This window comes from Varanus komodoensis, unplaced genomic scaffold (genome assembly GCF_004798865.1).
Source record: "Varanus komodoensis strain SLA01 unplaced genomic scaffold, ASM479886v1 scaffold2, whole genome shotgun sequence".
NCBI lineage: Eukaryota > Metazoa > Chordata > Lepidosauria > Squamata > Varanidae > Varanus > Varanus komodoensis.
In genome coordinates, this window is record NW_025335568.1 from 42,691,033 (window position 1) to 42,717,877 (window position 26,845).

A 26,845-nucleotide genomic window follows, 5' to 3' on the forward strand; every position below is an offset into this window, starting at 1 on the left:
ATATGCCATCACCACATGCCCCAGCATCTTAGCAAGGAGATGGCTGTAAGATACAAGGTCCTTTTATGTATCAGTCTTGTGAAAAACACAAGTATACAAACAAGCAGTGAATATACAGTAAAACACTATCAAAAACCAGTATTAAAAAGCAACAGAATAGAACATGCAGACCAGAGTTAATAAAAAGGAAAGCAAAAAACCAACTGGGTATCCAGAGCCTTCCTAAACACTTGCAAAGAAAGTCCTGACCGTCCCTGATAGTTCATTACAGAGCCACCACCAAAAAGGTCCACCTCTTGTACTCAATGACTTAACAGCCCTTGGTGTTCAGCAAGTGGGAAAGGCTTCTGTGGATGACTGGCTAGTATATGAGAGCATTGTGTTTAGAAATGCACTGGTAGTCAATGTAGTTGGTGCAGTATCAGTGTCGTAACAACAGATTGCCCAGTCTCTATCAATATCTGTGCAGTTATATTCTGCACCAGCTGAACTTTCCAAGACATCTTTAAACTCCATATAGTATGCACTGAAATTGTCAAGGCTGGATGTCTCCAAAGCATGGATGGCCAAGGCAAAACCATCCCCCTTCTAGAAAGAGTTGCAGTCGATGTACCAGCCCCAACCCCCAACTGGGGCTGATGGGACTTCAACTCTGTCAGTTCCAGTCAGCATAGGAACCCTGGAAGTTGTAGTGGGAAACTTCTGCATAGCACCAGGTTGAGGAAGGCTAGAATATAGGAAGATCATCTGTACCCACAAAGGAAAAAATAAGGCTCAATTTTTAAGCCAAAGAGCTGGTACCTAGTAACAGTCAATATACATAAATACTTAAAAGAAATAATAGCAGTTTTTATGCACCTCCTAGCCGCACTTGGTTCTGGGCACTCCACTTCACATATTTGAATACAACTTTTATTTAAATCAGAAAACCAGATACAGAATGCAAACACATATGCAACGAACCAGTAAAAATAGCATTACATGTGGTTTCAAGAAAAATAGAAATTCTTTAGTCACTGAATTTCCGTTCTCAGCAAGTGAAGGAGGCCACTGTGGGGAATGTCCTGCTTATGGGGCAGGCTTTAATCTGATCCTCCTAGAGGAAACAAGTGCTCTGCCATGGACTGCAGTTGAATTTTTCAGCACATTGGATCTTGTAGGAAGACAGCAGAACTGCTTCATATTGAAAACTCTGAGCTTTTCAAGAGGTTATCAGTCTGTGAAGGGAGAACCCTACCTAAGCTGACCTAGGTGGAATGAAGAATCCTAGAATGAAGCCAACAAAGACTCAGCCTAGCTGGCTTTCTCTATTCATGGAAAAGTGAATAGATTATTTCCATTTCTCCCTGAGTGCCACCTACCTGTGGGGATGTAAAAATGCAGGGCATTCCCAGGTGGGTCAACAGACTCCTTTATCCAGCCTCCTGCTAGATGCAAGCACCCTCTGGAAGATGGAACTGCTGAACTTGCCTCCTGCAGACCATCCAGTCTATCCTGAAATGTCTCATGAAGGCATGTACCAATGACTATGTAGCCAGCCACCCTTCATGTGTCATCTTGGAGGTCCAACCGGAAAGCTGCAGTGATGGTCATTTCCCTGACAGAATTAGCTTTTTAAAAAAAAAAAAAAAAAATCCGAGCTCACAGAACATTTATTTCCCTTCTGTTGCTCACCATCACATTTGGAAAAGACAGTTTTTCAGAAGACAGGCCCCGAGCGACCTGCTTTAGCAGAAGCCCGTATCACAGGGGTGGAACCAGACCGTAAGGCTCGGCCACCCTTCAAAGGCACTTCTCGCAGGGACCTGGGGCCCAGTCAAGCCATGCACGAGGCAGTGGGAGGCACCATGGCTTTCAGGGATGTTTGCGCCACCCTGAGCCAGGCAGCCCAGCTACAGCTTGGAGTAGGTGACCTCCATGGGCGTCGTCTTCTCCATGGTGGCTTGGGTCGACTTCACGATGTCCTCCATCTGCAGCACGCTCATGTTCCAGGCAGCCATAAACTTCAGGCTTTGCGGCACGGGATGGTCCCTGGCATAGATGAGATTGACCTTGGCACCCTGCACCGCGACGGGGCTCTTGCTGGTGATCTCAGAGGCCAAGTCAAAGCTGCTCTCTATCATGGCCTCCTTATCTTGGAACATGTGACTGCCCAGACCACTCTTCTCAGCTTCTGGTGCCATCATTTTCCTGGCAGTGAAAAGCAGCTCGCTCACCAGGCTGCGGCGGCCAATGATATGTGGTAACCAATGTAAAGCACCCACATCATCTGCCAGCCAATGTTCACTTCCTGCAAGGGGTTGCAGCGGGAGGAGAAATGTTTTCAGACATCAGATGACAGGGAAGGAAAAGTGCAGAGACCTAGGAAATGAATGTGACCTGGAACCAGGTGTCATGGGTGCAGTAGCGGATATCGCAGGCTGAGAGGAAGCTCATACTTTCTCCAGCACCGTGAAAGTTCCTTCTGGTGAATGTTCCAAGCCTTCAGGGTCGTGTCTTCTCCTGGCATCATCAGGAATGTGCTGCCCATTTCCATCAGGTCGATGCCTGCTGTGAATATTTTCCCGGCACCAGATAACACCATGGCCTGGCACTCTGAGTCTTCAGCAATCTTTTGGAAGCACTCAACCATCTCTCTCCACAAGGCGGCATGCATTGCATTCCTTTTCTCCAGCTGGTTGATCTCCACGTGCAACACCTTGTCTCACACCCACTCCACATTTGGGGTCTCATAGCTGGCTGTGGAATTCTGCTGCTGGGATGACATGGCCCCAAAACTACGGCAGGAAGCCATCTGGATGGAGACCCGCTTCCGCAGCAGCCCTGAGGACAACACCCGCAGCCACCGCCATTGCTCGCCGCTCCCTGACTGGGGGTGGTGGGCCCTGACAGAATGAGCTAGGATCCCACTGGACACCTTTAATTACTGGAAGAATAAGTCAGTGTGCTACACTTGTGCAGGATATGGGCATGGAACAGGTGCCTTCTTGCCCAGAGAAATCTGCCTGAAGGAGATGAACAGGAAGGCATGGGAATCCATCAGTCCTATGTTCTCTGAGATACTCTTCCAGGGATGAGTGTTGAACCCAGCGAAATGTAAAAGGTAGATTCATATGATTTTTATTGTTATTGTTGCTACTGTTACTGGTCGTTTCTAGCCAAAGATTTCATTCAACATCTTTAGTGTTATATGTAGAAGAAAAAAATAGAAAAGGAAACTTATATTTTAACTGTTTCTTGTGTCCTGCATATACCCGCTACTCTTGGTCAGCTTTCATAGCAGGAATATTATTAAAGATATTCTCTGAAAAATGAAAGAATAAAGTGAGTGATGGAAAGATTAAGTAAAAGTAGGGGAAGGTAACAGTACAGTGAATAGAAATAAGAATGATGTGCAAGAACGATGAAGAACTGCTGAACTAGAAAAAGTTAAAGAAAGGATAGAATGAGAAGAGGAAAGGAGGCAAGAGCCCACCCCAATGATTATCTAGTGTGTTTGGCTGTAAGCTTTTAAATTAACCAGACTGTGGTGCATTATGTACAAGTTGCTAATTTTAAGTATGGCAATACTTGAGACTAAGCTGTCCAAAACATTGCTATCACAAGTAAAAGACAAGGGAACAATGACAGACATTTTCTAATAGTGACACATAGAAAATGTGTTTTCTTGCTTGACAAGAAGAGGATTGTTTAAAAAACTGTTTAAACAAAGACACATAGAAACATAGTGAGTCAGAAGGGGTCTCCCGGGTCATCTAGTCTCCAGCTGGCTCCATTCTTGTAATATTTAACATGTGGTTGTCCAATCTTTCTTTGAACCCTCACTGATGGGACTCCCACCACCTCCCATGGAAGCCCATTCCATACCCTAGGATTCCTAACTGTCAGGAAGTACTTCCTGATATCCAAACTGAAGCCTGGTTCCTTGAGCTTTGCCTCATTGGAATGAATCCTGCCCTTCACTACAGGGAAGAACAGGTCATGGCCCACCTCCACATAACATCCCCTACGTACCTATAAGTCACTAAAAGATCCCCTTGGATTCTTCTTTTTTCCAGGCTGAAAAGACCCAGTTCCCTCAATGTAATCTCATATGTCCCCCTCCACCCCCAACCAATGCAGCTATCATCAGTGTGACCCTACGTTGAACTGATTCTAACCTAGCTATGTCTCTTCTATAATGTGGAACAGAATTTGACACAGTACTCCAGTTGTGGACTCACCGGAATCTTATAGAGAGGTACTAACACCTTTCTCAATCTGGAAGCCATGCTTCTGGCTATACATCCAAGGGTGGCGTTTGTCTTCTTAATCATATCACACTGTTGGCTGGCTGATGTTTAACTTGCTATTGATAAGTACTCCAAGATCCCCTTCACAAGTGCTGCTCTCCGGGCTCTTATCCCCCATCCTGTACCTATAGCACCTATCCCTAAGTCCCAAGTTCAAGATCTTGCACTTATCCACACTGAACTCTGTCCTGTTGCCCCCCACCCACTTCCACAGCCTGTCCAGATCCTTTTGTATCCAGAGAACTTGCTCCTCAGTTGTGGCCACCACCCACAAATTTTTGTCAGCAGACTGGTTATCCCCTCCCTCCTCCAGGTCATTGATAAAGAGGTTGAACAGAATCAATCCTAGAATTGAGTCTTGGGGGTCTCCACTCATCACTAGCTGCCATCCTGATGATTCTCCACTTAGTCAGCCTCTGCTTGCAGTCTGTCAACCATGCCCCAATCCATCAGACAGTGCATCAATCTATCCTGAAGCTCATCCATTTCTGAAGCAGGGTATCACTGAATCCAAAACCCTGCTGAAATCCAGGTAAACCACATGCACCACGTCCCCTCCATCTAGCTACCTTGAAACCTTGCCATAGAATTCCACCAAGGTTCATCTGGCAGGACCCATTTTTGTGGAAGCCATGTTGCGTGGCTGTCAACCACTCTCCCCTATCTAGGGTTTCTAAAGTTTTCCTTATGAACTTTTCCATTTTCTTTCCCAGAATGGACATTAGGCTAACTGGCCTGTAATTCCTCTTGTCTCCTCTGTTACCCTTTTTGAAGATTGGGACCACTGATGCTACCCTCCAGTCCTCCGGTACTTCTGATTTCTGTGAAGCCTGAAAAATGAAGGCCAATGGATGTGAGAGGACCCCTGCCATTCCTGAAGTACCCTCAGGTGTAACCTGTCATGACCAAGTGCTTTTGCACAGTCCAAGGCCCTAGGTGTTCCTCAACTTCTAGGCAGTGACTCCAATCTTTACCCCTTAACCCCAACCTCATCCATCCCCCAAAGTAGATCTCCCCCAACCTGCTTTGGGGAGAATACAGCAGCAAAATAATCATCTGTGCCTGTTCCCTCACATCAATTACCAGATCCCCTCATCCCATCTTCCCCTTCTTCTTTACATGAAGGTAGAAGCCCTTTTTGTTGCTCTTGTCATTTTTTGCAAGTCTTAGCTCATAATCAGCTGCCTCTTCTTGGTTATACACTTGTCCACTTGCCCAGTGTCTTTTTCCTGTGGGAATCCTTTTTTAGTTCAAATCCCTCTTACCACCTCTCTTCTCATCCACGGTGGCACCCTCCTATGACTCTCCACTTTGCTAATCAGTGGTATCTTTAAGGCTCACACCTCCAAGACCTCCCTTTTTAATGCCATCTACCCCTCCTGAACTCCCTTGCCTTTCAGTGCCCTCTCACAGGAGATTTTCCCCAGCCTGGCCTTCAGTTGACCAAAGTTGGCTCTTGTGAAGTCCCATCTCATAGCACTTGACCCATCGCTCAGCCCTGATTAAAGAATGTCATAACATTATGAAAACATAATTCATCTTTATTGCTGGTGAACATGTACATTTCTATTGTTACAAGGAGTAAAAATGAGGAATGTTTAAGAATAAGTGACCATTTTTAATTTGGAAAGGGGTATCCATGTAAGTTCACTGTGGCAGAAAACAACAAAGTATCTTCTGGTACCTTAAAACAAACACATTCATTATAGCCTAAGCTTTTGTGAGCCAAAGCTCAATTCCTCAAATAGAGGGGATACCGCTTGATTTGTGTTATTTTTTTCTCCCAACCTTAATTCATATTTTCAAGTAAGTTTTCCTTACTTTGCTTTAACTTCCCCATTTGTATAATGCCATGATCTGTAAGATGGTGGGATCATACTGGAATGTGAGGTGCCAGTTCTCATTTTACTGTATAAGCACTGAAAACATTTTAGTGTGGCTTATATACAGAAAGATTGTAAGAAAGGAGTCAAACACTTGGCAGGATGGCTGGCTACCTAAGGAGATAGTATTGTGCCCATCTGGAGATTATGTGAAAAGAAGTCAGAATTATTAACAGCAAATGAACCCCTCCCCCCCAAGAAAACTGCACAGTTGTGCAAATTCTCTGTAGGATTAGCAACGTTCCTCTTATTTCTATGCTTTGTACTCTCTTTAGTAGCTGTATGAATGGGGACCAGACAATGAACTGTAGGTGAAGATAATAGTTCCTACTATTCAGAATTAGTAAGAGCTCTCCAAATGCCTTTTTGATCATGGTGCCATAACAAACCATAGCCAATACATTTTTGAGGAAGCAACATACTAACTTACAAGGTTGGGACATTTAGTTAACAAAATGCAAGCATCTGTAATCACATTCTTTCAACAGCTCTCAAAGCCAAACAAACCGAATGTTTAACTTTCTATGAAATCAGTTTTTAAGTGTAGTCTCTGTAAGAAAATGCAAAATACTGTGCACAGAGATGCATAAACATTCATTCAGTGGATTAGAAAAGCCCAAGAGAAGAGAAATTGACTTCAGACGAGCCAATAAGTACAGAAAATAAATTTGGCTTCACTTATGTAGATAGAGTGCCCCCTAGCCTTCAATAGGAGAAGTATACATATAATGTTCATCAGCCTTAATTTTTTTTACTTCATTTTCAGGTATGGCTGAAAGATATTCCTTTTGCTAGAACAGAAACTTCCCGCTAATTATAAAGACCCTCAAAATATCTCAAAATCAGCATCCTTTGTGCTCTTCTTCTACACCCTTGATGCAGACAATGTGTGTATTAGCAAATTCTGCAAACTTTCAACCAGGAATAGCATGACACTCCATGCCTGTTAATGTCAAAATTCACGTATGAATTTATCAACATTAGCATTACCATTGAAACATATTTCAACTAATCCCATTTTTGAAACCAATCATGTATTAAAAAAGGTTTTATATGTTTTCAGAGATTTGAACATTTCACATTGAGCTGTTGTTTTTGAGCAGCTTGATTTTTTGCTATACAATATTAACAAATATATATTTTGTTATATATTCAACAGTGGTGCCACAATGTGTCCAACCTGAAACAGTATTTTAGTGCCTAAGGGTTCTAACCTTAGAGGCCACCAATAAATAATTTTAGATGGATGGATGAATAGATATTTCTTCTCACTTTAGCCATAGCTTCCTCAGTTTTCAGTGGAACTCAATTGGATCTTGTAAGGCCTTCCTGTGTCTTACAAGAATACAAGAACCCAAGAATAGTCTGGGAATACAGAAGACGCCATATAGAAGAAACCATGGCTACCACTTCATGCCATAGCTGGCATTCAAGAAACTACAATTCTTTAACATAAAAGTTTCTGCCAAGCACAAGGAAGTTTGGAAGGGAGTTGGAGAGGGAGACATATTCTATGAATGATTGCAAATCTAAAAAGGAAACTCACTCTTACGCCATTCTACTCATTTCTTTTCCATGTTTATAGTTATATATAAATGTGTGTACAGTTTAAAAAGATGTTATTACATATTTTATGCTCCAGGGAGCTTACATATACAATTTTATAATTATCTTAATAGTTACCTTTTTCCTCCTCTTAGAAAATCTGAATAGTTTATAAAAATAGATAGGGAGATCTTCTTCATATTGATCAACTGTTCATCTGTACATTTTAGATAAAACAACACAACAAAACATTAAAAGAGGGTTAAACAAAGCAACAGTGTGAGGAAGGTCAATATGCACAAAATGGTTCATGGTATAGTGAGCAGAATGTTGGACTGAGATGTGTGAGATCTGGATTCTAGTCCACCTCCCACTCCTCCTGGCCATGAAGCTGACTCTGAGATTTTGGGCAGCCATTGTCTCTCAACCTGACTTACTGCAATGGGTTGTTGTGAGAAACAAAAAGGAGAAGATGAGGACAATCTAACAACAGTGGGGTCCTTGCAAGAGGAAAGAGGTAGCACATAATGTAATCACAACACATTCTGAAGTTGTAAAAAACTCAGTGGAACACACTTTTAAGATCATATTGAACAGGAACTCAAAAGCTGCTGGTTTGCCAACAACTGGGTTTCCTAAAGAAACTGGACTAGACCTTGTTTAATCATGCCTTAATTACTAATAGATTGGACTTCTGCAATATTGTTCTTGTAAAATTACTTTCAAAAACAGTTCAGAAAGTACAACTGGTCCTGCAAAAGCAGGGGGTTGGACCCAATGGCCTTCAAGGCTCCTTCCAACTCTAGTATTCTGTGATTCTGTGGTCCAAAATGTGTTTCACCAGGATTCCTGCTTAAACCGACAGATCAGGCCATAGAGCTCTGATCTTATATCAGTGTTGCTGGATGCTTATCTATTTCTGGATCAAGTTTAGTTTTATTTCTATCCTGTTTTTCTATTACAACAATAATCCAAGTTGCTAGTGTGTTAGCCTTTAAAGAGCAGGATAACCAAGAACCACTTTTTTCTCATATTGAACCTGCCTTAAATCCAAAGGCTGGTTTAAAAGGCCCCACTATCTGCCCCATCACCACAAGGGAAGAAACAAGTAGGTTTTTGGACACTGCTGTGTTGCAACATTAAGGCTATTGTATTATATTTTAAATTTGAAGTGGTTATTGTTAATATTGGTTGCATTTTTGGCAAGCTACTTAGTATAAGTGTATAGAGGAATGGGGCATAAATTGAATAATAAAAATAAACTGGGAAGAATATCAACACATCAAATGTAATACAGACTGAAACATGTCTCATGCATGTGTAAGAAATGCAATTTATAAAGTTGAGAAAAGGTCACTGGTGACAGTTTAGAAGCCTAGGAATATGCAACTCTCTCAGACTCACAGAGACCCATGTTGTTTCAAAAGAACACAACTGTATTTACAAAAATGTTATTAATCACATAACTTTAAATAATGACATTGCACATCCATTAAAACGATTAGAAATAGAGAAATGCCTGAATTCAGAAAATGCATGCTAACAAACTGAATGGCCTTCCTTGCCATATCCTTGACTTGCTGGATAACAAGTTGACTTGATGGATAACAGCATTGTATAAATAAAGCTATTGCTTAGAGCTTCTTTAAATGGAAAGCTGGACAGAAAAAATGAGGAAATGGAGGAACTTGACAAGGGTGCATTCTTTATTCCAACCTTCCTTTAGCTGTGGCATTTGGGCCTATAGAAATATTGGACCATTCAAGGCAGGGTCCTTTGCAAACCCTCAGTGCATGGAGACAATGGGTTGGATCCAGAATTCCTTAGATGCATTGAAATCAATTGGTCTTCAGACATGTCTAAGCCCTGATTTCAGTGGCCCTTGTCCAAGTATGAGTTAGTCTGCATTCAACACAGTGATTTGGTCTGCCTTGGACATGCTTAAACAAATCATGCTTTGCTTTCATTTCATGAACTGGGTGTTTTCCTCCTCTTTTGTCCACTTCCTCAATGCAGAGCAGCTGTTACTGTTTTTACCATTCCACTACTTCTGCAGCCAGGTAAAAAAACCCATGTTTTCAGTTAATACAAAGTGACAATCCATGGAGTAAACAACCCAGTTTGCAACCTAACAATAAAAAGGGGTCCTCTCTCCCTTCCTTCCAATGCTTATACCCCGTCCACCACTTGGGACAGCTTTTTATGGCTAACAAACCATGGTTTGTTAGTGTAGCTGGGTCTCCAAAACATGGCAGTACAGAATTCTAAAACCCATACCAGGGGTGCTACTGTGTACCCAGCGAATTGCTTATCTCTTAGCTCAACTTGAAATGTTGTTGTTGTCGCGAAGTCGTGTCCGACCCATCGCGACCCCATGGACAACATTCCTTCAGGCCTTCCTGTCTTCCACCATCTCCTGGAGTCCACTCAAGCTCACACCAACTGCCTCAGTGACTCCATCTAGCCACCTCATCCTCTGCCGTCCCCTTCTTCTTTTGCCATCTATTGTTCCCAGCATTAAACTCTTCTCCAGGGAGTCCTTCCTTCTCATTAGGTGGCCAAAGTATTTGAGTTTCACCTTCAGTATCTAGCCTTCTAAAGAGCAGTCAGGGTTGATCTCAACTAGGACTGACCGGTTTGATCACCTGGCGGTCCAAGGGACTCACAGGAGTCTCCTCCAGCACCACAATTCAAAGGCCTCAATCCTTTTGCACTCAACCTTCCTTATGGTCCAGCTTTCACAGCCATACATTGCAACTTGGAAAACCATAGCCTTGACTATATGCACTTCTGTTGGCAGGGTGATGTCTCTGCTTTTTAGTATGCTGTCTAGATTTGCCATAGCTTTCCTCCCCAGGAGCAAGCGCCTTTTAATTCCATGACTGCAGACCCCATCTGCAGTGATCTTGGAGCCCAGGAAAGTAAAATCTGTCACTACCTCCATTTCTTCCCCATCTATTTGCCAGGAAGTGAGAGGACCGGATGCCATGATCTTAGTTTTCTTAATGTTGAGTTTCAAGCCAACTTTTGCACTCTCCTCCTTCACCCGCATCAAGAGGCTCCTGAGTTCCTCTTCACTTTCTGCCATGAGAGTGGTATCATCTGCATATCTGAGGTTGTTGATATTTCTCCCAGCAATCTTAATTCCAACTGGTGATTCATCTGGCCCCGCCTTCTCATGATGTGCTCTGCATATAAGTTAAATAGGCAGGGCGACAGTATACAGCCTTGCTGAACTCCTTTCTCAATTTTGAACCAATCAGTGGTTCCGTGTCCAATTCTCACTGTTGCTTCTTGATCCGCATATAGGTTTCTCAAGAGACAAATAAGATGGTCTGGTACTCCCATCTCTTTAAGAACTTTAAGAATTTGTTGTGATCCACACAATCAAAGGCTTTAGCATAGTCAATGAAGCAGAAGTAGATGTTTTTCTGGAACTCCCTAGCTTTCTCCATGATCCAGCATATGTTGGCAATTTGATCTCTAGTTCCTCTCCCTCTTCGAAATCCTGCCTGTACTTCTGGTAGTTCTCGGTCCACATACTGCTGGAGCCTAGCTTGTAGGATTTTGAGCATAACTTTGCTAGCATGGAAAATGAGTGCAATGGTGCAGTAGTTTGAACATTCTTTGGCATTGCCCTTCTTTGGGATCGGAATGTAAACTGACCTTTTTCAATCCTGTGGCCACTGTTGAGTTTTCCAAATTTGCTGGCATATTTAGTGTAGCACTTTTACTGCATCGTCTTTTAGGATTTTGAATAGCTCAACTGGAATACTGTCGCCTCCACTAGCTTTGTTGTTGATCAGACTTCCTAAGGCCCATTTGAGTTCACATTCCAGGATGTCTGGCTCGAGGTCAGTGACTACCCCATTGTGGTTATCAGGGACGTTAAGCTCTTTCATGTATAGTTCTTCTGTGTAATCTTGCCATCTCTTCTTAATATCTTCTGCCTCTGTTAGGTCCCTGCCATTTTGGTCCTTTATCATGCCCATCTTTGCATGAAATGTTCCCTTCATATCTCCAATTTTCTTGAAGAGATCTCTGGTCCTCCCTATTCTATTGTTTTCTTCTATTTCTTTGCACTGTTCATTTAAGAAGGCATTCTTATCTCTTCTAGCTGTTCTCTGGAATTCTGCATTCAATTGTTTGTATCTTTCTCCTTCTCCCTTGCCTTTTGCTTCCCTTCTTTCCTCAGCTATTTGTAAAGCTTCCTCAGACAGCCATTTTGCTTTCTTGCATTTCTTTTTCTTTGGGATGGTTTTAGTTGCTGCCTCTTGTACAATGTTGCAAACCTCAAGCCATAGTTCTTCACGCAGTCTATCAGATCTAATTCCTTAAATCCATTTGTCACCTCTACTGTATATTCATCAGGGATATGATTTAGGTCATACCTGAGTGGCCTAGTGCTTTTCCCTACTTTCTTCAACTTAAGCCTAAATTTTGCAACCAGAAGCTCATGATCTGAGCCACAGTCAGTTCCTGGTCTTGTTTTTACTGACTGTATAGAGCTTCTCCATCTTTGGCTGCAGAGCACATAGTCACTCTGATTTCTGTGTTAACCATCTGGTGATGTCCATGTGTAGAGTTGTCTCTTGGGTTGTTGGAAAAGAGTGTGTGCTATAACCAGTGTGTTCTCTTGACAGAATTCTTCCAGCCTGTGCCCTGCTTCATTTTGCACTCCAAGGCCAAACTTGCCTGTTATTCTGGTTATCTTTTGGCTTCCTACTTTAGCATTCCAATCCCCCATGATGATAAGGACTTCATTTTTTGATGTTAATTCTAGAAGGTGTTGTAGGCCTTCATAGAACTGGTCAACTTCAACCCCTTCAGCACCAGTGGTTGGGGCATAGACTTGAACTTTTGTGATGTTGAATGGTTTGCCTTGGATTTGAACTGAGATCATTCTGTCATTTTGGAGATTGTATCCCAGTACTGCTTTTCCTACTCTTTTATTGACTATGAAGGCTACTCCATTTCTTCTAAGAGATTCTTGCCCGCAGTAGTATACCTGATGGTCATCTGAATTAAATTCACCCATTCCTGTCCATTTTAGTTCACTGATTCCTAAGATGTTGATGTTCAGTCTTGTCATCTCTTGTTTGACCACATCCAGCTTGCCTTGATTCATGGATCTTACATTCCAGGTTCCTATGGAGTATAGATCTTTGCAGCATCGGACTCTCCTTTCACCACCAGATACATCAGCAACTGAGTGTCCTTTTGGCTTTGACCCAGTCCTTTCATTCTTTCTGGCGCTACTAGTACTAGTCCTCTGCTCTTCCCCAGTAGTATATTGCACACCTTCCGATCTGAGGGGCTCATCTTCCAGCATCATATCTTTTTGCCTTTTGGTACTGTCCATGGGTTTTTATGGCAAAGATACTGGAGTGGGTTGCCATTTCCTTCTCTGGTGGGTCACGTTTTGTCAGAGCTCTCTGCTATGACCTGTCCATCTTGGGTGACCCTGCACGGCATAGCTCATAGCGTCATTGAGCTATACAAGCCTCTTCGCCAAGACAAGGCAGTGATCCATGAAGGAGCAACTTGAAATACTGATGCCTAAAATATTGACTTTCATGCAGAAGCATTGCTCTGCATTAGATTAGAAAAACAAAATTTTTGAACCAAGATGGACCAAAATATTTATTCAAGTACAGCCCTGCTGGATCAGACCAAAACTCCCTTCTAATCCTGAATTTCGTTTCTCCCATACGCTGCTGGGAAGCCCACAAGTAGGTAATAAAAGAGAACTGAATTACTAGTGGGGAAAGGGAACTTTCCTTTTTTACATTTCTTTAGATTAACTTCTCTTAGAATTCAAAGAAGTCTTGAGAAGATCCCTCCAACAGCTTACTTCCCATTACCCCACATTTTTCAGGATAGACCTGACTCCAGAGAAACCTTTTGAAAAAGCAGAAAGCTGCAGTAGGGGAGAAGTTCATGAATTAGGATCCAAGCCACTGTTTCCAAGCTAATTGAATAAAACAGGGAAGTTGGCTATGTTTGTTTGGCTCACGACTGTTTTCCAATTTGACATTGTATTGAATATGCTCCTTGCCCAAGAAAGAAAAGCCAGTCACAAAGACTCTTTCACTTTCACCTCATTGTCAGAATAATCCCAAAAAAACTTACAGAGAAATACCAAATGTAATTATGCATACCTGATTAAATAAAAATTAAGGCCACCTTCATATGTCATTTTCCAGGGCAAAGCATTCTTGGCATTTTATCAATGCATTCACGTTTTCATTTATAACCTTGGTCCAGGGTTCAGCAATTCTCAGACGATATGCTGATGTGCTACAGTGGCCACCAGAGATCTCTCCACTTTGTACCATTGTTCAGGAAGCAATTCAAAGTATAGAAAAAACCCTTTTCAGCTGAATGCACCACTGTTTGGAGGTTACCTGAGGAGTAGAAAAAGACATTTCAAAGCTATGCGAGTGTTTTCAGAAGTGGCAATATACAGTCTTCTGCAAATATCTCATCCACTTTATAACTGTTGGAAATAGAATGCAACCAATGTAAGCTTGTAAAAACTGTCAGGGTGTATCAGGAAATAGAAACTATGGGGTACATTCAGAGTCAGATGGATTAGGAGTTACAGTGTGTATGCAATCACTTGGCAAATCTGACATCTGTATAGCCCTGTGAACAGGCAAAATGAATTCTATGAATTCTTTAGGTTTCTGCTGAGGTACAGAATTATGTTAAAACTTCCCTCACCTCTTGACAGAAGAAATTGTCATAGTCCATGGAATTATGTGCTATCATTGACATGTGGGTTGTAATTATTTGCACTTCAGTCTTCACTGTATGTCAAACTCATCTCAAGTTTTAAAAGTTTACATTACTCAGTTTACAAACTGAGTTGCCCTGTTTGTACCTACTGATAACAACCCACTGATATAAAAGCCATTGTTTTTGTGCATAAGCAGAAGAGAGTAGGTGTGTTGCCTGCAGAATACTTATCTCTTCTACTTTTACTTTACAGTACATGATCAAATACTACATAGATTGCAGAGGCTCGCATATGAATCTGAAATACTGGGCTATTTAGGGGCTAAACAAACCAGCAGTTAACTGCTGGGTTGTTTAGTCTCAAAAAAAATTAGCAATATGGGTCCACACATCATGTTCCACATTCTATGAAAGTGCAGATTTTTGGCTGGGAAGGTAGAAGAGGCATGTGCACTGCTTCCCACTCATCCTCAACAACTCTTTGGTTTTTAAACCAATGCCATTTCTTTACTTGTAAACCAGGTCACTGAATAGCTTATTTGAAACAATATGATCTTAAAGTTAATCTTGCACAAGGTAAAATGCAAAGGCTTGATAAAAAGTGTCCTTATTGCAAGCATGCATTTAGAACACACCTGTGAAATGTTAGTATAATGTTATATGAACTGGTAACTCTGTGATTATAGAACTGTTATTACTGCTATACTTGAACTTGCTTAGAGAGACCTCAGGAACAGGTACATAGGGTTTTTTTCCCAGCAAGCTTCCTGGGAAAGAAACTCTATGTACATGTTCCTGGAATAGCCTTTCCTAACTTGCTCCCATTTAGTTGTTTTGTGTGTCATAGAAACAAAGAAAGCTGTTTAATGTTGAATCAAAACATTGATCCATCTAGCCCAGAACAGTTGACATTGACTGGTACCAACCAGTCCAGGATCTTTTTTCAGCCCAGGCTAAAGATGCTGAGGACTGAATTTGGAACCTTCTGCAAGCAAAACATGCATTCAGTGTTTACACTATATAGTCTCTCCTATGACAATTCCCAGTATTCATGATCATTGTTCATGCTGGCTATGAGCCCACGGGAATTAAAAGTCCAAAATATCTAGAAAGCACCAAGTTGGAGAAGACTGCTTAAAACTACATTTCTAGCTTACAACTCAGTGGTTTGTATTCTAGGACAACTTAAGGAAGTTCATGGAAAGAATCTGTACTGCAGCAACCTGTTATGACTCATAAAAAATTTTTTCTGGAGTACTGGGGACTCCTCTTGAACCATGTTGGGGGAACACAGCAGAAGATGGGGCAGGCCTTCCATGAGGTTTATCTTAGCATCGAAGGCAGAAATTTCACAATCCCTTCCTTTGAAAGCAGACACCCCACAACCACCTATAAATTGAAATAATAAATAAATAAAGCTAGTCCCTATTGCTCAGGAAGGCCCCTTAACCCTCCACGGAGAATTTTGTGAGGGCCACATGTGGCTGCAGGAGGGGAGAGTTTTATTATACTTTTTAAATGTAGTATTTACAATATAAAAACATGCAGAAAGCTGATCATGGAAGGTAAGCAAACTATAATCTATTGTGGAACTGCAGCTGCAAGATAGGAGACCAGGCTCTTTCAGCCTGCCCGGGACTGTTTCTCAGTTCTTCCCTGTAACAGATTCCATTTGAAGCCATTCCTCATTTTTTTAAAGTAAATGAACAAGACCTCTGCAGAGGCATGATTTCTTCTTCCTTCCATTCTCCCTTATGTCCTATTAGATGATAAATCATGTTGCAAAGGGCCTATATTCGGGTACCTTGCACATTTTCAGCTCTCAGGAATAAATTAAATTGATACCTACCAGTATTTTAAGCCATTTTACTGTTTTTTAAATCTTGAGTTTCACCACAAAAGAAGTTCTCTTCAGTTTACAAAATATGAGAGTGATTGTCCTGTTCTTGAACCAACAAGTCGCAAAGCCTTATTTCCGAAGTTAGGCAGTCATTTTGCAATAAGGTGTGCTTTCAAGCACACACCCTGTATGTTAGCCAAAGCATATGTCTTCAATGCCTTGTTTTCTATATTGTTTATTGTTCATGATGTTGAAAGAAGTGACAGTGATTCAGCTCTTTTTTTGAGTATGGGGGGGGTGGGGTCACCACTTGGAATGGTCACATTCTTTTTTTCTTTTTAATTTTTTTTCTCTGTTATCATGGGCCATAGTATAACTTCATTATTGCTTTTTTTTCTTTTCTCTTTTTTTTCTTGAAGACCATTCCATTTCTTTATTTTTTAAACATCTTAAGGTGATAAGGAGATATATGCAAAGCAGTCATACACTGTATCATTAAAACTCATACGTAAAATACGTACACAAATCCAACAAAAGGCTAGTACATAGTAAAGCCTAAGCATACTACTATGCAATATTATGAATACATAACTTTAGAGAGACTTCAGTTTAGTACTGTTATCTATAATGTCTGAAAACATTCACAAAGATCTTATGCCAATTTTCATTCCATACTTGGAATAAAACAAACAAAAATAGCTATATTATAACAACTGTTGGTCATTTGGTTGTGTGACCAATTCTTTAAATTACAAAGAACCCAAAGAATTCTGCAATGTTTCTGTAGAAGTAATAAAAACCTTGCATATGTTCCTAATATGATGTCTTTAGCAATCATTTACCCAAATGTAAATGCAACTTGAACATCAATCACTCAAAATACAGGATCAATCAGCTGCTTGTGTCTTATCTGAAAACCCATTGCTTTCACCCAAACTCCTTGTAGTAGAAATATGCAAAAGTACATTAGGAAATGCTAATGCAACACAGGTACAGTTCTAGCATTGTTGAAAACTGAATCATCTTCTCCAAGAACGAGATTCATTGTCATCGTCATCTTCATCATCATCTTGAAGCAATGAGTCATCTACCAAGGATTCTTCCTGAAACTATAAAGAAAATGCTTAATAAGATACTTCTTGAGGAGCTGATAGAGCACACCATGAAAAAAGGGGAGAATTTCTATACTTTTAAGACTGTGCAAACAGTTACCACAAGTTGAAAAAATGAGGAACAGGCTGACTGGGTTTAGATGACACGCTGAAACTTCTTGTGACTTAATTTATCCACGAGGAAGCATGGCACCCATAGGCAGCAAGCTATATTCACGGCATATGAAACAAACCTCCTATAACCCTAAAACACACCAAAACTTATCTAAAGGTTGCAAATTCTGAGCAGCAGCTGTAAATCCAAGATGGCAGCTACATGTACCACAGCCTCTCCATGGCCAACCCAGGGTGGGCTGTCAATCACTGAACAACTATTTCTGATAATAAATTGTTTAATATCTCCAGTCAAAAATATTTATCTGCCTCTATAAAGATATCAATGGGAAAAAATCTCTTAAGAATCAACAGATATATCCCTCCTGTTGAAATTTACATATTAAAATCAAACTGGTATTCTGCTACAAACTGTATAGCAATAATATGAAAAGCGCTCCGACTTCAATTCTTACTATATTTGGTTTATTGCATAACTGACTGAATCTCAGGCTTTCCCAATCCAAAAACAAAGGCTGATGTCTAACATTGCTTCCATAGACTGGATTTCAAGACAGAAGGTGTCTGTTGGCATGTTGTGCACAGGAGCATCAGCAAGCTCAAGTGACGCCTCAAGCACATGTGCTCCCCCCATCCCCTGTGACTAGAAGAATTCCAGCAAATTTTAGTTTCATTTTTCCCAGTTACACAATGGTCAAGCCAAGAAATGTTATATGATGCAAACTCTAGTTTCTATACAGCTTGGTCCACACACTCTTCTTTCATACGAGCCTGCACAGCTTTTACCGTCTTTGAGAGTAGCCCTTCCCTTAGTACCACCACCTTCAGTGGCATATTTTCCAGTTGTACAAGACAGGGTCTTGTTGGCAGGGCTGAGAACTCCTTGCTGAGGGAGACTAGTCTGGTTACCACTCTGTTGTCCATCTGCCAGCAGATGAATATATTTATTTAAGCTGCCTTTGGTGTATAAGCCAGTTTGTGGGATCAGGTGCTGTTTTCAGTCTCTTACAATTGCATTTTTGAGTGTGTTCCTATGATTGTAAGTCACTTTAAAATGCTATTTTCTTAGAAGAAGAGAAGTACAAATCAAATCAACCAATAAATGATTTGCCAATCTAGTCAACAAAGGAATACGGGACTCATTTTTGGCTTGTTTAGTAACTGACTAGAGTTTCTTTAAAATGCAGTTTCTAATTTGTATGCCAGGATTTGGAGAAACTGAAAGCATTTATGTATTTATTGTTTCAATTCTATACCTTCCCATAACCAAAGCAATCTATGTGCATAAAACAACAGTGTATAAAACAATAAAATAAGAATAAAAGTATCATAAAAACAAAATAACACTAAAATGCATTTAAAATGGATTTAAAATAGCTAAAAAATCCAGTAAAATATTCCAGGAATCTTCCTTTACTCAATGTGCAGATACTCATGCTAAGTACTTGGTAAGCATTATGTGAGAAGGTGGCCAGCAGTCATATTTGAACATAGTGCTAGACCATGATTCAGCTAGACCATAATCCTTGAGCACACTTGTGTACTCCTTTATTCTCGTCTTGCATGGCATCAAAGAGGAGATAAGAGCTTTCTCATCTTCTTGTACACCAGAGGATGAGAAGAAACCATAAAAGCACAAAGCTCGTGCATGTAACAATAAACAGCACTGTAACCATTCCACTACACCAACCAATCCAGTTTACCAGCACTGAGAGCCTGATACAGGGCAGAATCCAACCAGGCTATGCCACAAGTGGCCCTGACAACAGATTCTGCTCCATAAGTGGGGGCCTCCGCTGATTCCATATTGTAAGCCCCACTGTTTGCACAACAGGGATTTATGTTTCCTTTAGAAAGTTTTGAAACAAGCAGAAATGCTAGTTTCTGGATCAGGGCAGGTTGGTGAAGCTCCTTATGGGTAATTCCACTTGTTTCTGGATCTTAGAAGAAGCACTAAATCCCTCTAGGGCAAGCAGTAGGAATCATCTTGAAATGTGTAACAGTCTGCTTAGCCACTGCCCACAGTTCAACAAATGAATGCACAGGCTTGCATTCTGCATCTATAACCTGGCTGCCATCTTGCTGCATAATCAATGATTACACAGCATTTATTAATCTGATTTTTAAAAATATACTTGAAAGCCTTCATGGAAAGCAAGGCATCTACTACCAGCTTCAAGTTTTTTCAATATGGAAGAAAAGAACCTGGATTAAAAAGCAAGCACGCATCTTGGACTATCCTCCTACTGTACCAAAATACGCTTAATCACAAAAAATAACTTTAACATTTATTTAAACAAATGTAACCTTTCTGCAATTAACATATACCACTGGAGTTCAGAACCAGAGGTAATCAGTTCTGGGTGAGAAGCTATAAAAGTAATGTTCACAAATGAAACACATCTTTTAGGAGGTGCTTATACAAAGGGCAGAGCTGAAGGCCATAAATAAGAGAAAATGTCCTGACACTGGAACAGCAAATCCGACAAAATTTATGGTGAAAGCAATATAGGTTTGCACTTATACTTTACATCTAATACATAGGATCTGTTGATTTCAAATATTCTATTTTGCTATTTCTAGGTATCTGTGCCAAACTCGAGTAGAGAATTTTTATTTTAGGAAAAACTGACATTTAAGAAATACAAAATACTTGGGGGAACTTTGATTGGAAATCCATTATGTATGGGAATTTACTGAAGAACAGAGCTGACAGGTTCAGTAATAGTGGAAGAGAACATAAATTCATATGACCTGGCTAGATAAACCAGGAAAAGGCTGATACATGTAGGACAGAAAGCAGATCATCTTTTTAAAGTACAATCTAGTAAAACAAAGGATTTACAAAATATAGGTGTGTGCTGCATCAATACTACATGAAATACTAAGTACAAACTTTGAGAAGGTGAGACCAAACCAGACCAAGAAAAAAGTTGTACTTCCAATGGAGTGAAGATGAAAAAGCTGCAAGCTAAGCTAAGATCTGTATTATCAACTACTTGTGACAGTTCTGTATGAAGATTAAGTAAGCATTGTATTTCTGAGAGCATGCGGTAGGCACTGCAGAAAGGCTGGGGAAACCCAGGTACATATTTCTACTTAACCATAAAGCAATATGGGACAGAACAAAAAGGTATATACTTACTTCTTCCTCATCTGGCTCAGTCTCCTCTGTTTCCACTGCTGACATATTTGCGACTGGCTTGTTCCAGGCCAACTTCAAGTCTTGTCCTTTGAATCGTGCTCCATGGATAGCAGCCTAAAGAGGAGCACAAGAGGGATGTTTGTTCAGAAGGATGTTTGTTCACAAGGATCAGTCTAGCATTCTTTTCATACAATGGCCAATGGAAAATTCTCCCCTGCCATGTTCTCCAGTCACAGACGTACATATGCATACTGCCTCTTAATACTGGACGCAGCATATAACATGAGGACTAGTAATCATTGATAGCTTATTCTCCACAAATCTGTCTAATCCCCTTTTAAAACTACTGAAATTGGTGGCCATTGTGTAAAGAAGTACTTCCTTTTATCTGTCCTGAATCTCCTACCAATCAGTTTCATCAGATGCCTCTAGGTTCTAGCATTATGGAAGAGGAGAAAAATGTCCCTTTCTACTTTCGTAACACCAAGCACAATTTTGTATACTTCTATCATGTTTCTCTTTTCTCTAAGCAAAACTGTCCCAGAAGTTAAAACCAGAGGGAAGTTACTCCAGGACTTTGATCATCTTAGTTGTCCTCTACTGCACTTTTTCCAACTCTATACCTTTTCTAATTACACTGACTAGAACAATACACAGTATTCCAAGTGAGGTTGTATCATAGATTTGTTTAACTAGGGTATGATATTGGCAGTTCATGCTCAATTCCTTTCTAGAATATGTTTAACAGAGAATTTCACTGTTTCACCACAGCTAAAAACTAGATCAAAATCTACATTTAGCTGTCTACCATGGTCCCAAGATTTCTTTCCTTGTCGATCGCTGTTAGCTCAGTTCCCATTAGTATACACATTATTTTTTGCACCAACAACCATCACTTTCACACTTGCTTAGGTCAACTTGTATTTGGCCCCTTGATGTCCATTCTCCCAGTTTGGAGAAATCCTCACAATTTCTTTTTCCTTTAATCAAACTAATTAATTGTCTACAGCAAATCTGACCACCTCACTGCTCACACCCAATTTTAGATCCACATTCCAGAAGAACATCTTCTGTGAATGCTTCTTTAAAATGGGAGCAGTGAGAATCAACAACCCAAAGGGAAAAGAAAATAGGGCCACAACTGAGCTATTGTGTGAGATCCCCTGAGCACCCTGGTTGAAGCCCAAAGAATTGTCCCAAATTATTTCTCTCACTCATTTGCATGTAACAGTGGCAAATAGTAGTTAATTAACCTATGATTTGTCACAGTACATTTTTGGCCTACCTTCCTGCCATTTTGAATACATAGCTTTGGACTGCTTCAATAGAATTTATTCTATTATGTGCAAACACTATGACCTGGTCTGTAAATAAAAACAACCCTGAGTATGAGTTGAGTATAGACTGTTCTTGACTCATGGGTCAATTACACAAACAGCCCAACAGCATAAGCATTCTCTTCAGGAGCTCTTTGTGGCAAACAGCCCAAGGTTAAGCCACAGTGTACAGTTCATATGTAACAACAACCCACACTCTGATTTGTTACATGTGAACCAGGACTATGGCTGAATCAACTGTGAGTTAACCATGGGTCATTTAACTCATGATTAACGCAAATATTTTACATGGAAGTTACAGGAGTGTTCAAGAGCAATTCATGGATGTACTTGGGTTCATGAAACCCACAAGTAAGACAAAGACATGGTTTGGCTATCATGGTAGAAACCTTTGAATGAATTTTTCATAGGTTGTTGCTAGAAAACAAAAGCCTTGTTTGCAAAGTGCACAGGCCCGTGAACAGGCACCATATGAACAGCTGCACATTATCTGGGTTTATGTCTCAAGGAATAACCTCTGACTAGCAGCTGCATATTCAAAATGGCACGAATATGCTGCTTTGGTGAAACTGTGCTTTAATTAACTCATGATTTGCTATCACTACATGAAAACTGGGTCTCTGTGTTTTCTGGATTTGTTTCAAGAATAGACTTGGTTTCAATGCCTCATGATAAGCCCCTTTTCAAATTATCAAAATCAATTTCTGATATGGTATCAGAGTTTGCTCTTCAAAGAAAATACAAACCCCACGTGGCATCCTAAATCCAAGACCAATAGGTCCGGCCCCCAGCATTTAATCCAGGTGTGAGTAAACCCTACTTCTGTGACTACAGATGCTCACTAGAGCATGGGATAATCTTAGCATAATGTACAGATTACTAGATCGTGTAAAGAATGCCTAGAATGCACAGTGCAATGAAAAAAAAAAAAAAAAAGAACTCAAGGTCCTGAATTACTTCAAGATGCTGGTAACATGTTGTAAAATGCAATCAATTGTTATTGAATAATCTCCTTATTGGTATTTTGCTTCTGAAATATTGATAATTTTTAATCTTCAGATATCACTACTCTCCAAAGTAAGTTATCCTGAAAATGAGTTGATGTAAATAAATTTAAACTTAGTAAGCATCATGTCTCCTGCTGAAAGCATTCCATTTTCTACAAAGGCTTGGTAATTGAAAAATAAAAAAAAATTAACCTATGGGATATTCATGCCTTCTTAAGTACCAGATGCATTAAGTGACTGCTTTGGAAATAGTATGTTCAAATTAAAGTAACATGAACTAGCATAAATCAGCGTTAGCAACATTCCGAAATAACTGCCACAGTCACAAAAGATTTATAGCACAATCTGAAAGTACAGCATAATGTGAAATGTGGAAACAATTACATGTTCAATGACATCTGAACATGAATTGTGTGATATCAAAGTCCCCAGGTATAAATTTTAAATCTGTACATATAAATTTATGATAAATTTTAAAAGATTCCACACCTATTAAAATGCAGCTAAGGAAGAGGGGGTTTTTTGTCCATAGTCTCATCACAATGTCACAAACTAGAATTTTAAAGAATACTTATATATATGACATTTGAGTTCAGAAACAACTTGTAATCTTTGAAAGAAATTACTACAACATAAAAATGCAACATCTGATGACTAGGGAATCCCACTCTCCCAAGCTCGAAAGTACATGACCATAAAAGTTAAACCTTTTTTTATTCAAGGCAATAAAATATTAGCTACTGTTCCTTCAAAGAAAGCTTTTATGAAGGTGTGACTGCTTCAGAGATTACATTTTTACTACCAATTACTATTAAAAATATACTTTATTTACTAACAACTAGAAACTTAACTTGTAAATTGCTGATTTATACATATTAACTTTTTTGCTGTTGGTTTCAAGCTTATCATGCTTTTCTCCTTCTGTTTGAGAAGCTGCCCCTATTCATTGCTTAAACAGAAATTTGAACCTGAGAGAAGTGCACCGAAAAAGTATTTTAAGATCTCTTATTATGAATGATGTGAGCGAAGTAAATATTCAATTCACTGTGTATAGTAAAGAACTCCTTTTCGTGTGATGATTTATTGTGGAGTTTCCTTTTTTTCTGATATGCATTTACTAAACTAATGTTGCTACAGACTTTCTGGTTTCACCATTAGCTGGCAATATACTATTAAAACCAACCATTTCTGAGAGATTCCATTTTTAAGCTGCTATTATTCACAACAGTGCAACAAGAAATCCATGCCACAGTTCTTTCTAGAATTGTTAACTTACATTATTCATATTTCTCCTTGATTTTTCATTTTCAGTTTAAATCTGAAGTAGAAAACTAAGCCAAATAACCTTTGATATACCGAAAATAACAACAAATAGAAGAAAGACAAATGTTTCCAAATGCCTAGGCTTCCACAAACAGCTAAATAAATGTGGGTAATTATACTTTCAGAAACTGTTCATTGTGATCTCTTATTATACTTCTCTTTGCCAATAGATCATTACATACAAGTATGAGGAAGAGATGTAATTTAAGCTAGATAAAATGCTGTGAATAATTTTATTTAAAACCTCAGACATATAATCTTTAGGAACATAGAGCCCCTATATAATGTTTAACGACAGAAAAATTCAAACTTGCTTTCTAACACAAAAGCCTGTCTGAATTCCCCTCACCAACATACTTACTGCTTCAGCTTCTGCTCTTGTTTTGAAGGTAATCACTGCATGGAGAGATGAGTCATCTATCTGGCAGTCTTCAATTTCACCATATTGCTTTTTAAGAGGAAGAAAACTGTCAACTAGTTGAAATATTTCTTCTCCATGCAAACATGGAACAAAAAGACTATTAAGAGTCCTGGTATGACAATATGACCTTATGATCCCAAACATTCTATGATAAGGTGTAGGATCCAGAACACTCCCACAAAGTTTTTAAAAGGGTCAAAAGGAAAAATTATTTTGAATATCAGGGAAAAATACATTTTAACCAATCACAGACATCACTCTGATTATGAAACTTATAGTAGTAAAGAAAAACCCCAAAATGTCAAACATTAGCGGCAAGACCCTGAAGTTAAATTGATTTTGACTTCTAATCAAAAGACATATTTTCAGTTCCTGAAATAATTCATGAAAAACTGATCTTATTTATATATTAGTATCTGAGAACACAATTGAATATATAACCCACTGCACCACCTGCATCCCTTATAACATGCAATACTAATATTTAAAAGAATAAAATGCAATACATATTTCCCCCACTTTACTAGAACTATGTGACAATAAACTCCAGGTAGGAAAACCAAGGCATCAAGTGTTTTACACAGGTAAGGAAATGACTATGTACACCAGTTTTTCTATGCTGTACGTACATAGTACCATGGTTTGTTGATTGGTTGCTTAAGGACCAAACAACCCATCAGTTTGGGTTTTGCACATCAGAGGTTCTCTACAGAAAACAGAACTAGCATTGCGTGCATGGCAACAAATCATGGGTGAATTAACCACCAATTGCTGCCAGGACTCCTACTGTTACAACCACCCTACCCTCAAAGCTAAAACAATTCCCATGTAGAAAAATAATCATGTAAGAAGCATCTCTTATTGTGTCTCTTCGAATAATTACTGGTTTGTACCATTTTAACACAGACAAACTAGTCCAGAGTGGCATTAAAGCAAAGCTACTGTTACAGCTGCAAGAACCAGACTTCCCTGTCATTTTACCATCCTCTCCTGCACTTTTTTAACATAACTCTTTCCATTTCTTCAGAAATGGATTAAGCAAACACAATACAAGGGATTTATGAAGAAGTTCACGTTATAAATTGATCTACATTCCCTGTGGCCAAGCATTTCATTTTCATGTTATCACAACCAAAAGCATCACAGGAGATTACACTGCCAAAAAGCATCCCCATTCAGATAAGAACAAGGCAGTTTGCACATACCGCAAAATGAGGAAGGAGATCTTCTCGGTCATTCTCTGTAAAAGCAGTGATCTCAAGTGCCCTAGGACGATGATCCACCACAGCATGAACAGAAACACCTCTTCCTCGTCCCCGTCCTCGTCCTCCCCTGCCTCTTCCACGAGAGACACCACGACCTCGTGTGTGAAGTCCTCTCCCACGACCTGAGGAAAGAATTCCTCGTTTTGCAGCCTAATAAGCAATAACAAGAAGGCTTAGTCTCCATATAGACTAAGTGCTTAATATACATTACCATTGTTGTTACTAATATCGCTGTTGGATTTGCTATTTCTACTTTACAATTCTAGGATTGATAGAACTATCAGCCCCATGTTGCACAGAAAATGGGTGGGTTCAGAAAAAGGGAGAAAAATGCTGTCTAAATGTGTATAATGGATCCAAGGCAGAGGGAGTTCTGCATTAGAGATTTCTTGATTCATTGGTTAGTACACTACATTTCACAACCTCTTTTTAAAGATCACTGAAACTAAAACAGATGCATCTAGAGTAAATTCATGTAACAACATTCACAGTGGAAGCAAAGTACCCAGAAACTTTTGTTTCCACCATTCTCTAACCATTCAGTACTGATCTTTTCTCATAACCTGTAGCAGTCTGTTTTGTCTGTCTTGGCATTTGTTCATGCACAAGCCACTTAGGAAATACTGTATTCCTATGGGGCAATAAAGCTCTCGTGATCACCATCAATCAATCAATCAATCAATCAATCAATTTATGTTGTCTAGAGTCACAGGTACAAAACAGGCAGAAAATACATGGCCAAAGAATTCCTTGAGACTTTTAACTTATTTTTTATTTCCCTGTTCTTTGGGACAACATGACAACTATACTGGGTGACTGC

General features: G+C 39.8%; 1 protein-coding gene and 1 pseudogene across 2 annotated transcripts in view; both read right to left on the bottom strand.

Annotated features, from left to right (window-relative positions):
- Window positions 1-1,892: 1,892 nt before the first annotated feature.
- Window positions 1,893-2,855, bottom strand: LOC123023199 (annotated as a pseudogene).
- Window positions 2,856-5,815: 2,960 nt separating this feature from the next.
- RBM26 (RNA binding motif protein 26) overlaps window positions 5,816-26,845 on the bottom strand; it is an 86,678-nt gene continuing 65,648 nt past the window's right edge. The window contains exons 19-25 of one of the 2 annotated variants that reach the window (XM_044429667.1): window positions 25,966-26,175; window positions 24,701-24,787; window positions 20,673-20,786; window positions 16,311-17,410; window positions 13,882-14,127; window positions 7,859-7,937; window positions 5,816-7,118 (exon numbers count right to left, since the gene is read on the bottom strand). In XM_044429667.1, coding sequence (XP_044285602.1) covers window positions 17,321-17,410; window positions 20,673-20,786; window positions 24,701-24,787; window positions 25,966-26,175 — 501 coding nt within the window. In that variant the 3' untranslated portion in view covers window positions 5,816-7,118; window positions 7,859-7,937; window positions 13,882-14,127; window positions 16,311-17,320. Of the gene's footprint in view, window positions 7,938-13,881; window positions 14,128-16,310; window positions 17,411-20,672; window positions 20,787-24,700; window positions 24,788-25,965; window positions 26,176-26,845 lie in introns of both variants that reach the window. The other variant, XM_044429666.1, reaches the window with a different exon arrangement.